The 15,941-nt window shown below is 38.1% G+C and overlaps 1 protein-coding gene and 1 long non-coding RNA gene across 3 annotated transcripts in view; one reads left to right on the forward strand and one right to left on the reverse strand.

The window, feature by feature from the left end:
• LOC108397041 (guanine nucleotide-binding protein G(q) subunit alpha) overlaps positions 1-15,941 on the reverse strand; it is a 275,802-nt gene that overhangs the window by 86,568 nt on the left and 173,293 nt on the right. For both annotated transcript variants that reach the window (XM_073228685.1, XM_073228686.1), the window contains exon 3: positions 519-673. In XM_073228685.1, coding sequence (XP_073084786.1) covers positions 519-673 — 155 coding nt within the window. The remainder of the gene's footprint in view (positions 1-518; positions 674-15,941) is intronic.
• Positions 1-15,941, forward strand: part of LOC140847708 (uncharacterized) — a 60,805-nt gene that overhangs the window by 9,524 nt on the left and 35,340 nt on the right. The window contains exon 2 of the long non-coding RNA XR_012127763.1: positions 11,751-11,810. This is a non-coding gene — a long non-coding RNA (uncharacterized lncRNA). The remainder of the gene's footprint in view (positions 1-11,750; positions 11,811-15,941) is intronic.

The following is a 15,941-nucleotide window of genomic DNA, read 5'->3' on the forward strand; positions in this document are numbered from 1 at the left end:
CATTTTCATGCAAAGGCAAACCTATCCATCAACATAGTAACACAGTCAAGGTCCTGTGTCTAGAAACTGGAAAGTACGGACTTCAATGCTTTAGGAGCCATAATCAAGCCTATCTGCAGTTCTTCATGTGTGTAGGTATTTTCTAGCATATGAATAAAGTCAGAAATTTGTATTAAAAAAGTTAGTATTATAGGACTTCAAATCACAATGGAGTATGTGTTTGAGAATTGCTGGTTTGCAATTTGGAGGAAGGGACAAGCTGGTGAAACGGACTCCTAGAGACTTCAGTTTTTAAAACAGAAAACAGTAAAAGAAATACTCTCCCCGACTCCTGATGCCAGTCCCTTATTAAAGTCTACATTTATGAGGGTGGCACAAGTTTAATATCTATACTTCCTAACTTTGAAGTTTGAAGCAGATACTACAGACAAAGCACAGAACACAGACATTTCACTGCAGAGCCCCTGTACATGAAAGCAAAGAGAGAGAGCCCAAGGGCCTCCTGGATGAATACTCACTATTTGGTAGAGTCAGATAATTGATATTCTCGTCGTCTATCATAGCATTCCTGGATTCCAGGATCATTCCATAAACTCTTTATTGCATCTACATATGGATTCTCAAAAGCAGACACCTTCTCCACATCAACTTCTCGAACTAATTGTGCATGAGCCTGTTGAAAAAATAAACCAAAACAAAAATAGTTTTATCTCCTTTCCATTACTGAAAATTGCCTTTGGTTTGCACATTACATTGTACACAGCTGAGGTCTTCCTTCATACACTGGCTTTCAAACTGGTTTACAATAAAGTAACGCTTTTTTTTTTCTCTCAGAGATAATCCAGTCCCAAATCTTTTATCTCTAGAGTAAATGTGAGGCTACTTAAAAGCTGATTAGAGGAAAGCAGAGTATTCAGTTCCATTACAACAAGGAGGGTGTCACACTACAAACACACTTGCAGCATAATCCTAAATCAATTAGTATTATTAAAGAGAAAAAAGACAAGAAACAATCATCCCTTCTATGTTTGTAGTTTATTATAATTAAACACATAATATACCCAGCCCCTCACTGTGACTTAGCAGAAACTCAATCAGACTCCTTAACTAATCAGGTTTAGTGTCTATTCACTTTTGGAAGAAAGTGTAAAATCACTAGAAGAACAGTTAATATTAATTTAACTTTAAAAACAGCAGCCATTTCCCCTCCATTCCCACTCTAACTTCCAAAATATTTGTTTTATATCTGCGTTCTATACATTATCAAATTGAAGACACTATTTGATTTTTTACAAAGAAAAAGGACTTGCTGTTTTCATTATACAGTATTTAGCAGGTAAGGAGATTTTCAAACATTTTTCAACAAGATTGATAAAAAAAAATGTATGGTCAACCCTCAGATTAACCAGAATAGTTTTCATGGGTGGAATATATATATACAGACCATACATACACACAAATATGAAATATCATAACTAATTACCTTGGAAATTGGAGGCAGGTGGCTGATAATTTATTAAAAGTGATTTTGCACAGAAATACAAACATTTGAATTAGTTTAGTGAATGGTTATCATGATCACATGATGGCCTAATTATTCATTTCTTAAGAGTTTTAAGCAGATAGAATTTTAATAAATTTAATCCATGTTAGGCCCTGTCTGGTTCCCCATCTTTATCTTCTTTCTCTTCCAAGTTGGAAGGGCCCATGTTATTAATCTTGACTTAAATAAGGTTTAAGAAGTCCACCACGCTATCAATGAACAAACCACCTTTCTTGCTACTTCTGCTCTAACATTTACAGTCAGATCTTGTGACTAAGAAGCCCTAGCTCTGCCCCAGACCCCACTCTAGAAAGTTAGGTCTCTGTAGTCCCTTTCTGTGCCTCATCCTTATCCAGACAATCTGTCTGGTTATCCCACTAGCAATCTTACCAGCCTGGAGTCCTGCTCCCGAGAGCCACTCCAGGCGAGCCTACCTCAGTCATAGTTCCCCATGAGACTCACCCTTTGAGAACAGTATCACTGGCTCCCCAGTGAATCCTCAGTGCTGTGCTCCTCTTGGTTCTCCAGCACCTGTTGCTCCTTGCTGATACCAAAGACTGTAAGGGGCCCGACTGCCTGCTGGACTGGACCTCCTCAAAGCCCCAAACACTGGGTGTGTGGGCCTGGATGGCTCCTACTTCAGCAGGCATGTCCAATGTCAAATTTCAACCTCTGCCTTTCTGCCCTTGCTCATGAACAAGTTCTAACTCTGTGTCCTGAGATATGACAATGACGGCACTCTTGGTGTAATCCTATGTTAGAGTCCTCAGGGCTACATCTATATTACAAGTTCTCTAAAGGATTCTGTGGTTCTTGGAGGGCAGCAGGGAGGCAGGAGCAGGGGTATCCAGTGTGGTTGGTTTCTAAGACAGGGCTTTGAATCTGTCTCTGCTTCTTCTTTTGACCCTAAGTCAATTGTTTAATCCTTCCAAACATTATTTCTGGTGCGGAACATACTACCCCGCCAACCTCTTGTGTTGGCTTTGCACTGTGTTACAATGCTGTATGCAGATCAGTGATTCTTGAAAGACAGGATCAGCTAGGAATTTGATAGAAATGCACATCCTCTGACCTACCTCATACCTTTTGAAACAGAAACTCTGGAAAGGGGGCTCAGCAATCTCTGTTTTAAGTCGCTCTCTGGATGATTAAGATGTATGCAAATACTTGAGAACCACTGCAGAATGGAAGCATCACACAGATGTTAGCTACTGTGACCATCAGCGATTGCCTGGCTGGCCACAAAATTGCCGTGGAAAACTGAAAAGAAAAGGCCCTGCCCAAGCAACAGTCACTCTAAGGCAGGAGCTGTTACCAGATGTCCGTAAGGATCAGGAGCCTACCGAAGTGAGCAAAACTGACTGCATAGAGGCAGCAGGCAGTGAGCGGCACTACAGCACACTGACCAATACATTTCTTCAATCAATAGGGCAGCTGCTCTTAAGCTCCAACCAGTTGTTGCCATTGGGAATGCAGGACCATGTTGCCAGATCTTCTAGTTTTTCCAAGGGGAGCCAACAACCTAGGTTTTTCTATGAAATATCCTTCATTTAAAATCTTGGCAACCTTATAAAAGATAAATAAAGCACAACTGTGCCTAAGCTGGATTGGGGGGCCATCCACTTGCAACCATTTCTTCTAAAGATTCTTCTCCATTTATAAACTTCTCCCTAATAATAAGCCTGTCCAGTAACAGCTGACACATGCTAATGAGTAATTTTCAGCACTTTTCTAAAATAATGTTTAGAGACACTATTATAGTATTCATAGGGAAAAAAGGTGGCAACCTCTCTCTGAGTTGGGTAAAAGCCATGTGGTGACATAGAGTAGTATAGGTAGGTATTTCTGCAATGAATTTTATACTCACTACATTGGACCAGCCATGCTGTTTGGAAGGAGTTTGGTCTCTAGTGAAGTGAGCTGCTGCCAGAAAAAACAGTTTCTACATCCCGGGCACTTTTCACTACTAGAATGAAATGTTTATTGGACCCCAATGAGATGGTAGGTAATGCAGCAATTACAGAATTTGGCACAGTTCCTGTGGGGGGTCAGGGGTGGAAGAGTGTGAGGAACAGCCCCTACAGATGGCAACCAAACGAAGCACAGGATTATGGGCTCCAAGAGTAGGAACAAGAGGGAATGTCTGCCTTTCCATCCTTAATTTCAGTTGACTGTAAGGGCAGTCAAAAGATGACATTCTCAACAGTGTTCCATTTTAACTTTCCACGGAGAGCCTACTTTTGTAAAACGACACTGCTTTGCATTGCTGGAAAACTGTCATCTCCTATCTTGGTCTATCTCTGCTTATTTTTTCTTACACCTGGAATGCTCTCCCTCTTCCTTTCTGGACCTTGATTAGCTTTTGTTCAGGGGCTGTAATCATATGCCTCTGTTACAGGATGGTATTCCTGATTTTCCTCCCCTCCCAAAAAAATGTCATCTTGGCACCCTTTGAACTGTGGAACCTCTGCATTTGGTTTTATGATAAATTACATCTTGATTTACCCCGCTTCTACACTATATACATTGAGGGAAGGGGCTGTAGCTTATGGACTCTAATATTCTCTTGGAGCCCAACACAGAGTAAGTGTACAACAAATGTGTGTCTAATTTAACTGAATTTAAAAAGCACATATAAATACTAGGTCAAGTCCTACAAGTCAAAATCAGTTTCTCAAGGGAATCAGCCATCCATTACCTATTCTCACAGAACTACATAATCCTCAGAGGCACTTATCTCAGTAGGTGTTGCATAACTGTTTCAGTGATATTTGTTAGTATCTTCTTCTCCAATCACAGTACAAATTCCAAGACAGGCTCAACACTGCATTTCCAGAGTGCCTGCCACCTGGGGAGATGCTCAATAAATATTTGCTGAATGAAGGATGGAAGGAAGGAAGAGTAGAAATTTCACTAATCTGGCAATTAGGACACCTAACTTCATCTTGACTTTACCCATAATACTAAATGGCCATTAACCTTAGGAGAAGCTACGTTACCTCTTTAGAACTTTATTTTCCTTACCCATAAGATGATGTGATTGGACCAAATCATTTCTCTAAGGTCTCATCTAGCTATAAATTGTATGACTGTAAATATATCATAAGTATCTACAATGAATGCGCAGACCACCAGGAGTTATGACACTGTCCCTCTAGGAGCACGGAACATCATTTATTGAAACAAGACCCCACTATTTTCAACAGTGCCTGACAAAACAGGGCAGAAGGTAGTTAAGTCTGTACATGAGCAATGCCACATGGGGACTGAGCAATTAGAACTCAGTACAGCCAGAGGAGGTCAAACAAGGTGTAGAGAGGAGAGAGGATTTAGTTGGCAGGTGGAGATGGAGATGCATATGCTCCCAAGGAGGAAGAATAGATGAACAAAGGCTCGGTGGACAAAATCAACATAGCACTGTCTTACGACTGTGAAAAAACCAGTCTAGTGAGGAAGTTTCATGTTCACTCAACACAAATTACCCTCCAGTGAAAGCTATAATACTAGTCTCAGTATGAACTATACTCAGATGTCAACCTCCATCATCTATGAAAGGATATCACCCTCAGAAAACACACAGTTCATCACTCTACCTTTGCCCAGGTCAGAATTTCTAAGTTACTTTTATTGCCTCCTAAGCTTCACCATTTAATTTCATCCTGGTTGTTGCAGAAAATGACATTCAAATATAATCAACCATAATTTTCATTTATGTAAGAGCTTTCTCCAAAGTTCTGTAAGTTTTTAAAAGTATGACAGCATTTTACAAAATACACACAGAATTTTAAAATTCCCTCTATCACTCTCCCCAGCGGTAGTGTCATCCTCTCAGGTTTTTTTGTAAAACATATTCCGTACGCAGAAAGAATATTTTTCAGTATGCTAGAGTAGGAAGACAAATTAGATTCCTTTCTATTTGTCCGAATGTCAACTTGAGTAGTAGTAAAATATCACACGTAACTATGCAAAATTAAACAATTTTTAATGAAACAGACTAGGATAAAAAAGAAGGAAGTCATTTTTAGTGATATAAATAACAATTACAATAACTACCCTTTTTATGTTGAACATTGTGAATAGAAAAGCAAACAGGTATGAATTAGTCATATAAACAAAATGTCACATGGCAATTTTCTCTTTCATTTTATGTTGCAGTTGAGCACACTAGATAGAAATATTTAATGATGAATGCTAGCTTTCAGAAGTCTTAGCAAGGTGGCAAGCCTTAGAGGGGACATTGTGAGAACTAAGTAAGCTACTCTCAGAAACTCTGGCAGGATTCTAGGGAAAGACCAAATGGAAACCACAGATGTGTCAATGTGGTCTTGTCTTGTTTTCCTCATTCAGTGGTCATAAAATTCAGGTAAATCTTAGATGTGTTGATATTTCCAGGGTTGCTCTGGCAGTAGGAAGGAAGCACAGAATTCCCCAAACAGTGGGTCATACCTTCCCACAGACAGCCAAGCCTTCAGATGAAATAAAAAAGATCTTATAATCACTTTGGAAGGGTTTTTAAAAACTCACTAACAACTTCAGGGTGGCTTTAAGCTGGAATGTCACACCTATTCTGTTCCTACACTCCAGAAGCAGGAAACTAAGTGGCAACTTCCACATTTGTTGAAGCTCTTAGACACATAGGCATTGACACATGAGCTCTTCAGCTCAATAGGCATGTTCTGTTTGAAGGGATGCCTAAAACACAGAGCCCCTCCGAACTTAAAAAAGGCTAAACCACTATTGGAGTCTGTTTTAATTTTGAACTGAGGTTCATATTGTGTCTCTTTTTTTACCCCCTCGGTGCTTATTTCCATTTTCACATTTGACTCAAAAGAAAAAAAAAAGAAAATTTGCAGTGTCCTAAATTGTACGGGGCGGAAATTCCAGGCTTTTTTGTTTTGTTTTCTTACACTCAAAGGAGTACACAGTAAAATCATAGACTCTGGGATCAGATTTCTCTGTTGTAATTCCATGTCTGTTTTACACAAACTGAGCAGGACCTTCCACAAGCTATGTAACATGTCTAAACCTTGATTTTCTAATCTGTTAAATGGAGGCAGTAATAGCACTTATCTTAGAAGGTTAAAGGGCAGAATGCATGGAAAACAAAGGCACAGCCTAACACCTAAATGTACTAGTTATTTAAAAAGCAAAAGAAGGGAAAATAACATAGAAAACATAAACCATGATGTACACACCTGCTAGCTTTTGTGACCTTGGGCAAAGCACTCAAGCTGTAACTTGTTCAAATGTGAAATAACACTGAAGCTCATAATGGATATCGGATCTCTGAGTCTTCAAATTTGCAAACAGCCCTTAGCATAAAATTTCCTACAGAAAACATGGATAAGAACTATCATTTCTTCAACCACTTCGCCTTCTCTGACTTGATCACAACTTGAACAGCTGACCTTCATTAAGGTACATTATACAAAGAGTGACAGTTGATGATGCATCTTTTTCTAAGCATTACTGCATCAATGACAAAAAAGAACAAAGACACACTGAACTGCTGTCACGGGTTCACGTAGTGAGTGACTCATTCCCACAGAACAGCCTCTCCATACTTAACAGTTCAACTTGAGGCTCAGCAGAATTACAAATTACTAATTGACATAGCCCTTTGAAGTCCCCAATGAAGAATATAAATCCTGTGTGTGGAATCCTTTAGAGCTAGGGATCTACTGATTCTCCTTTGCTAAGCACCCATGTCCCTCTTCGACCCCATCTCTTATGGAGACTATTGAATCTCCCACTGAGTAATCCAGAGCACCAGAGGAGGAAGGAGGAAGAGTTTGAACACTAGCCTGAGACCAGAGCAGGCCTCCAATCAGAACTCTCCCACACCAACCCTGTGTCTTCAAGCAGGTCACTCCACTGTCCTGGACCTCGGCTTCCTTATCTATAACATGGGGAAAATAATTCATTGTAGGGCTGTTAGTGAAATTAAAAGAATTGTAGTAAAATGCCCAAAACAAGTATTATAATTACTATGAAATCTTGTGGTATCTCAAAATTACCATTCATAAATATTATTTCAACAAATATTTACCTACCATGTGTCAGGCAAATGCATTAGGCACTGATAAAGCAGACAATTTATGTTAAAATAAAATGTTCCAGATAACAAAATACTAGATAAGAAATCTTATTCCACTCTCATTACAATTTTATAAATTGATTCATTATCTCTTTATTACATTTGCTCTTCTATCATTAGATTTTTATTTTTAATCTCAATTATGGTATTTGCCAAAGTTGCCAATGATTATAAGGCATATTGCCTTTCCCAAAACACATTTGCTGGAAATATATTTCTCTCTTCGGTTTTACTTCCCTATAGGTTCTATCTCCTTATTCTAACAAACAATTGATTCCCTCCTCACTGGAAGAAATACTCCTTCATTGTTTAAAATACTCTTTTTTCCTTCAGAGAACTCAATCTCTTTCTTGACTCCGCCACTGTCAATTCCTAGTAAATATTTTTCTATGTGGTTCTTTGCTTATCTTTTCCCTTTTTCATGTTTGCCTGCCATGTCATAATTATCAGTGTCAATGACACTGTAAGTCAGATGCTTGATGCAGCACAACATACTATACACCAAGCAGTTCCAAAGAGTGTGTTGACTGATGTAACTATATGACTCCTTTATGAAGAATCTTGCCTTCAGATCTGTAAAATCTTGGAATGCAATTGTGCAATCTTTGAAAATGCTACTTATTACCTTCATGATTATGATGGTAATATCACAGTACTGGGCTGTGTGTGTATACACATTTATTATGAATACTTCAAAAAAACAGTTTTTTCAAAGACTTTATACAAAGTCACAGTACTAAAGAGGAAATTAGAAAGGAAGAGTCTTTTAAAAATATGCATATTTATTAAGATTCAAAATAATTAGGTATACCTCTACAACTGCTTTCAAAGAATACTTGAGAAGGATTAGTTACTAGGAATTTTAATAGCAGTTTATTTGAAAAATGAGTTGCAAAGTCAAAGTCAGGTAACTGTGCAGAATGACAGTTATAAAAAGCTAGTGGTGCAGAACTCAGAACCACTCATAAGATAATGGTCCCAGGACACCATGAGCACAGGGTAGGGTTGGAGAAATTAATGAATTTCCCAAACTTGTTTGATCGTGGCAGCGTTCTTCCCTCAGGTCAGTTGATGGGACTGATGTTCTCATGGATCACATCTTGAAAAAGACTAGATACTGAGGCTCCCAACACACAACGGGCTGATTTTATACAAGCAAAACAACTGACTAAATGATTTTCCCTGACTCCGGTGTAATAGGTAAATGACTGCTTGAGGGATTCACATCATCTTCATTTCTGAGATCACATTTTGCATGTGCTTCATTTCCTGATATTACATTTCAGAAAAAAAGTAATCATTTTAGCCTTTGCAGTGAGAGTCTGTGTTCCTACAATCTTATTAACCCAGACGAATATGCTGCTTCTGGTTTGGTATTTTATTTTGTTTGACAGCAAGAAAGCAGATAAAGAAGATCCCCTGCTCAACCTAGTACACTTTCAAACAAAGCTGGAAAGAAGTAAAAAAACAAGCTCCTTAATGAAGCATTCCTAGATGCTCCTGGGAACTCAAGAGTCCTTCACAGGGACTCACTTTTCTGGGACATCCACTGTGAAACCCTACCACTGCAGCTTCAGAAATCATGTTCAGGGGAACTGAAAGTGAAAAGGCTCACAGTCTCAGAATCTTACACAAGAAAAGGAGCTTTTCGAGCAGTTGTTTAAATACCCCTCCAACTTGGCAAGAAAGCAGCCCAATAATAAGAATGAAAAAAAAAAAAGACACAGCAGTGGTGCCTACTGGTCCTATGGAAAGAGTAACGAAACCTGTAGAATCTGAGCTGGAAAAAGGGAAGGGAAATAAGAGAAACATCTCACAAGGCATTATTCTGGTGGGGTTAAATAGTTAAGTTATGTAATTTGTCACCAAATGCCAGGAAGACAGATAAGAATCTATAATCTTAGACTAGTGTTGAGAAACTGGTAACTTCCTGGTGAGAGTATAATAATATAGTTTATAGCCTATGTATGACACTTTTGAGTATGAAACAGGGCTATTAAAATAGTTAATGTTATAAATCTTTGAAATATTTATTGACCAATAAATTATTTTATTATACTGATATTAATTGTTTTCAAATATAAATTGTTTAAAAAACAAAATGCTCATATATTCATGTAGATTAAAATAAAAAGAAAACATGCACAGCAGAATTTTTCTGGGTACATTCATGTATTTTAGCCATATTCATAGTCATATCTGTCTATAATATCATGTCCCTGGCATTTTTTAGAAAACTACTTTTTTTCTAATATGGACATTCTATATTTAACTATTTCATACAATTGCCAGCAATATTCTTCAAAATTGCATTAACTGTTTTGGGTTAAGAAATTTAAAATTATTAACATTTTCAATCGGGTCCTTCTCTATAGATCTTAATATTTGAAATTCAGAAGTACTCTTTCTTTTGGGGCTGAAATACCTGGCAAGCCCAGAACAAATTCTGCTAACTGGAAGATATTCTTAATGCTATTATTTTTCAAATGCAATTATATAATACTTCACTTCAAATATTTTCATAGGAACTCTCTTTTTGTATCAGTTCATTATACTATTCTATCACAAATACTTTAGGACACGAAACTCATGATGGGTAGATTATTACAGCTTGTTTGGACACAATTGTAACTTATGTGTCAGTCATAACTAATTACAAGGCTTCTTAATAAATGTTTTACCATGACACTGTGCTCCATTCAAGAGCTATATTCATATCATTATTATAAAATACTTTCATTTGCAACATTTTTTAAAGAAGCAAAAGCATTTACCATAGTATTCAAAATAATGATAGGTATTTCATTTTATCAGAATGAACTTTCAAAAGCTTCATCATTCCATGAATTAAAGGGGGGATAAAAATCAAACCATCAATTGTTAGCAAAGATTCTTTTCAGCTAAAGGAGTTAACAGATTAATAGCTATTGCTTCATTTTTTTTTTGTACAAGCATAAGAAAACTTGGAATAAAAAATGAGCTAAATTAACTTGTAAGGGAAGTCCTTGATCTAAATGAAAAGCCATGCTTTATAGAATAATATAAAAATGCACTTTCTGCAGCCGCCCATTCTAAGCTGTCACTTCTGAGCATGGTCTTCTGTAAACAACAAACTTCTGAAGCAGATGCTGATACTTTTTCAGCAGATCAGTGTCTTTTGAATTTTCTGTGGATGATGACATCATTATGGCTACCATGGTGGATGCTAAATATCAACAAACAATTATGTTCAAATTAACACATTATTATTAATTTTCTTGAGACACAAAAATTCAGTATCTAGTTTTCTGTTGAACATATATTTTCAGGTTTTTTTAAAAAAAGCTTATTATGGCCAAGGGATTTATTGCAAACTAAAAGCATTATCAAACAATAAAACAAATAGTAATAGATTTTATAATAAACAATGAATGATAAAAACCATTGAAGCAAAAGCTTTCAGAACACCATAGAGAGACTACTGGCCTTGACTTTGCATGTACTTTGATTATATCTGACATAATTTCCCAATGACCCTGTTCACTGAAGGTCTGGTGTTTTAGAGCACCTCACAACTTACAGACCAGAGCACAGCACAATCAGCTAATAATGACAGACAGTAAAGACAGCTGCATGGCTTCCTTCTCTAATACCCTACGGACAGGGAGGACTTGGCTGTCCCTACTCATTCTTGTCCACGCTTCCTTCTTATTAGCAGTGAGTGCTACATGCTGTCTTTGAAAGGGATATGCAGTTATATTGCATCTGGGAAGGATCTGGGAAGAAGCTGGAACATCTTTCAGATTTAGTCAACTGTTAAAGTAAGAAATCTGTTCAACTGCATGGGCAGAATCTAGGAATACAAAATGAAAATCTATCAAAGCTACTGGTTTATTTCAATGCAGCTATTATTTAAGAATATTTCACTAAAAAATAAGAAACCTGGGGCAACAGGTGTAAACTTCAGGTGTCTCAAGCAAACCAGGACTTAGGATCAAATTATGCTTGGGGAAGACACGAGAAGGCAAAACAAGAAGCCTAGAAGTTAATTGATAATATGCAACCCACTTAGTCTAGTACAATTTTTTTAAGAGGTCAGCAACTAACATTGAGAGCTTTCCCATTAAACAGGTTTTCTACTTCTCTTGATGAAGCAGAAGAGCCAGCAACACTGTGCCTATACTACAAAAGGTAAGCGGCTACAGCCAGTTAGGCTACCATCTGCCCCTCACTGCTGTCAATAATGGGAGAAACCAGAATTCTTTATGGAAGTGAAGAATATTCTATGGCCTATAATGTTGTGTCAAAGAATAGAACCTTACTGGCTTCACTCTTCACATTACCTTCCTGGCCCTGCAGTAATTTGATTCTGCACCCTACTGCCCTCACCCCAAAACCCCTGCAAAGCTTGTGTACTCTGCATAAGAGGAACTGAGAATTACATTGAATCTGACTCCCACCAGTAGGCATTTTCTCAGCCTCCTGGCCAGGATCCTTCTGAAACTACTGTATACCTGGACTCTACCAATGTTTCCCCCTCACCAGCCTCTTAATTTATGCCTCTAGAACTGTAGTTACACTGAACATTGAATGAATGCTTTTGTTATGAGTTCCAATTCACCCCAGCCTAACCAAGGGAACTAAGGTATGTGTTATGACCCAAATGGTACCACATGGTTTGGGCTGTTAGGGGCACTCATGATCATCTTAAGGCTTCATGCACAGTAGCTGAGAGCCTATGACTGGAGTCAGAACACTGAATTTCACCCATGCTCCCATTTACCTGCGTTTGAATGGCTCCAAGTCTCAATTTCCTACTCCGTAAAGCAGGGTAGCAATACATTCAGTATGGTATTGTTATAAAGCTTAAATGAAATAATATATGTAAAACAGAATAACAAGCATACACAAATGGCTCAACAGAAACAACCTCCAGTTTATACTTCAGGTATGATGGTGAAATATCCTCACCCAGCTCTTTTTTTGTATTCAGTCAAACAACTCTTTTGGGAGTTTCAACTTTGGGGAATCTGGTCTACAAATTATAAAATAATTTATACGGTTCCTACCAACGTACTGTATACACTATCAGTTTTATATCTTAAGGAAATGCTGTTTTAAATTCTTGGTTAAATTATGGTTTATAGACAATAATTATAGTGACCACTAGTGATTATTTTACAGTTTTAATTGTTTTCCCAACTAGAAGCATGTTGACTTTAACATATAATTCTTTTTCTCCATAGATAAGCCCAAATCTCATTATACTGCATTCACCTCAATGTTGAGTTTCCAAAATATGCAAAGATCACAAACTGATTAAAACCCTTTCTAAGACACCTGAATAGATGTGCCTGAAGATTTTACAGATATTATATATCCAGATGTGTTCCTCCCTTACATTCTGATGAGCTTCCCAGGAAAAGCTAAAATGACTGGTGATGTAACCCAGATCATGACATAAAACCAAATCAAGTTCATCTTAATATAACTCAAAAGGTCCTAGTGATTTGCATTGCTTTTTCAGGAAGACAAAAGTGCATACTGTCTCCTTTATGAGTTCTTAGGCCCTCTATCTATTTTTGAAAAGCTTTCATGTAATTTCTAAATTTAGCACCTACTTCCTGTTTACTGTGCCGTGTGAGCCACAGTCCCTCTCTGATAACATTGTGATCCTCACTCCAAGGAACTTATGTAGAAACTGACTTTCAGGAAGATTACCTTTCACTAACCTCTTCTGTGCTTATGGATAACACAAGATGAACACTTTCTTCCTGTCTACAGTTTCTATGGGCACTGTCTATATATATTTTAATATTTTAAACTCCCCCTTACTCGCTGGTAGGAAATACCAATCTTTCTGGAGATTCAACATCTTTTATTAAAGTGATATCGCGCTAGGAAAATGAGGGACAGAAAGAAATTAATCTGTTTTTACCTACGTCAGAAGATTGAGGGGAGAGGAAACAAAAAGGAGGAGTGGTTAAGGTCCAGCTGGAATGCTGGAGTGGGGTTCAAAACAATGGCGTACAGAGAGAGAAATTCCTGAATCATTTACCTGGGTTAATTACCAGTCTATGAAAAATGTTTTTCTCTATTTCCATTCATTAAGAATAGATTTAAGAAGGATGAATTATATAGATTTTTTAAAAGTGCTGGTACGAAGGGAAAACTTTGAGCAATGTATTTAAAATTTCATGCAGAAATAATCTGGCTGTGCAGTCAGTGAAATGTAGCACAGGACTCTTCCATTGAGGCAGGAAATCATTAGTCACAAATTGCAACAGCCCTTCATTAAAATGATAATGTACAGATCTGGTGAGGAAAGGATGTGTAGTGAGGCCTCAGTCTTCCAGGAATCCTATTCATCCTCCCACTTCAGCCTTTCCGAATTATTTTCATCTTCTCAGGTATTTAGTATCTTCATACAACACCTGTGCACCAAGCTATATACTGCCTGGCACTGCTATTCAGCTGCTCCAGTTTCTGTGTATGGAATTTCCAACAATGCCGTAAATTGCTTCAGGACAGGGACTGTCTAGTATTTCTTCCATTCTAGAACAATGCTAGGGTTACGCCATAAATACTTCTACAATGGAACTGAACTAACCTCCTCTTTGATATATCTGTCTAAAATGTGCCTAACAAGACTGACGATAAGAAGGAATAATGACCAGTACTGGACAGAGGAGTCCTGCCCAGAAGTGGGGGGCCTCTGGTATGATCTTGGACTCCTCTCTTAACTCTTACAGATTAAGAGTTGACTTCCCTACTGAGTTATTAGATTGGGAATGGCTGAGTTGCCTTATGATTATACATTCAAACATAGCTGGGGTGAAATTAAAATATTTATCCAGTGATATGGTGTGGTACTGGTCAAACAGAGCAGAGCTGAGCTCTGGACATTCCCTGCCATGACTCACATCAACCATTTTACTGCTGGACTGCAAGGAGGCCAGGAGTGTCCCAGGGTAGGACCAGGGCTGCTGGGGTCACTCAAAGGACTTGGAGCGGTAGCTATGACAGTATAATTTTAACACTTGTATAGGGTTATCAACGGGTAATGGATGAATACCAACTCAGCCTATATAAGTAATTATCTTTGAGTCATAATATATTCATTTTACTCAAAAGTTATTCTTATCTACGGCATAGGACTGCTTACAGGATGGGTAGTACAATGAAAATGTTATGCTCACCACCACTACCGACAATGTATTGTTTTGACTCTGCTCCCCCTATACTTCTAACTCAACATTTTTTGAGGCAGCCATTTGGCAACTCCTAGCTTTTCCACAATAGCCTTAGTGCATCTTGTGGTGAGAAGCCCAAGCCATGTGATGTCCCCTGCCTTACTCAATAAATAAAGAACAAAGGTCAAGAACAGATCTAACTATTATCTTGGTTTTACAGATGAGGAAAGTGCTGTTTTGTTCACCATAAAATTCTCTATGACGTGCAACAGCAATAATGGCCCCACGTAGGAGCTCGAGGGCCCCTCTGGACACAGCTACAGCTGGTGGCACGCCAGCAGCCTTGAGAGCCCAAGGGGATGAAACAGAGACCAGTGGGGAGGGCAGATACAAGCCTTGTGCTAATACTTAGTGGTACCAGTATTAATATCCTGTTGAACAATAGAATTGCCCAGGAAGCTTTAAAAACCACACATGTCTAGGTCCCACCCTTGGAGATCCTGATTTAATTGGTCTGGAAAGTGGCCAGGGCTTTTTAATGTTACCTAGGTGGTCTACTGTGCAGTCAGTGGGCACTCAGGTCTCCAGAGGAGGGACACATAACCATCCACAGGGGGCTGGAGGAAACTATCAAAACCTATGTGTTTAGTCTGAAAAGGAGGAAGATATGAAGTTTTACTGCATTTAATGTATGGAATAACAAGGGCAATTTTACCTGTCACCTGGCTGTGCATGGTGCCCAGAAGCCCTGGGGGAAAGATAGGAGGTTCTTTCCCTTACTTTCAGGGCACTGCTGTGTATCTCCATTATTGTGCCCCAGTTAGGTAATTTACAGATTCTATTATCTTAAAGATTAGAATCCTGACGACAGTTAATAATGAGAAGGGGGGAATAATCTTTAAAACATTTTGAGCCACAAGAGGTTTCTTAATTATGTGATGGTAAACTACTCACAAGAATTCTATAACTTTAAGATAAATATAAGTTACATGTTTTCCTTCTACAAGATGCCAGGTGTTCCGAATATGCTGACCATTTTTTTTTCTTTGTCATGACAAAGGGACTGAAGGGGCAGTCTATTTGACTGATACTTTTATAAAAATAAATATATTTAATCTATCTCTTCCAG

The sequence above is a fragment of the Manis javanica genome, chromosome 2 (assembly GCF_040802235.1).
Source record: "Manis javanica isolate MJ-LG chromosome 2, MJ_LKY, whole genome shotgun sequence".
Taxonomy (NCBI): Eukaryota; Metazoa; Chordata; class Mammalia; order Pholidota; family Manidae; genus Manis; species Manis javanica.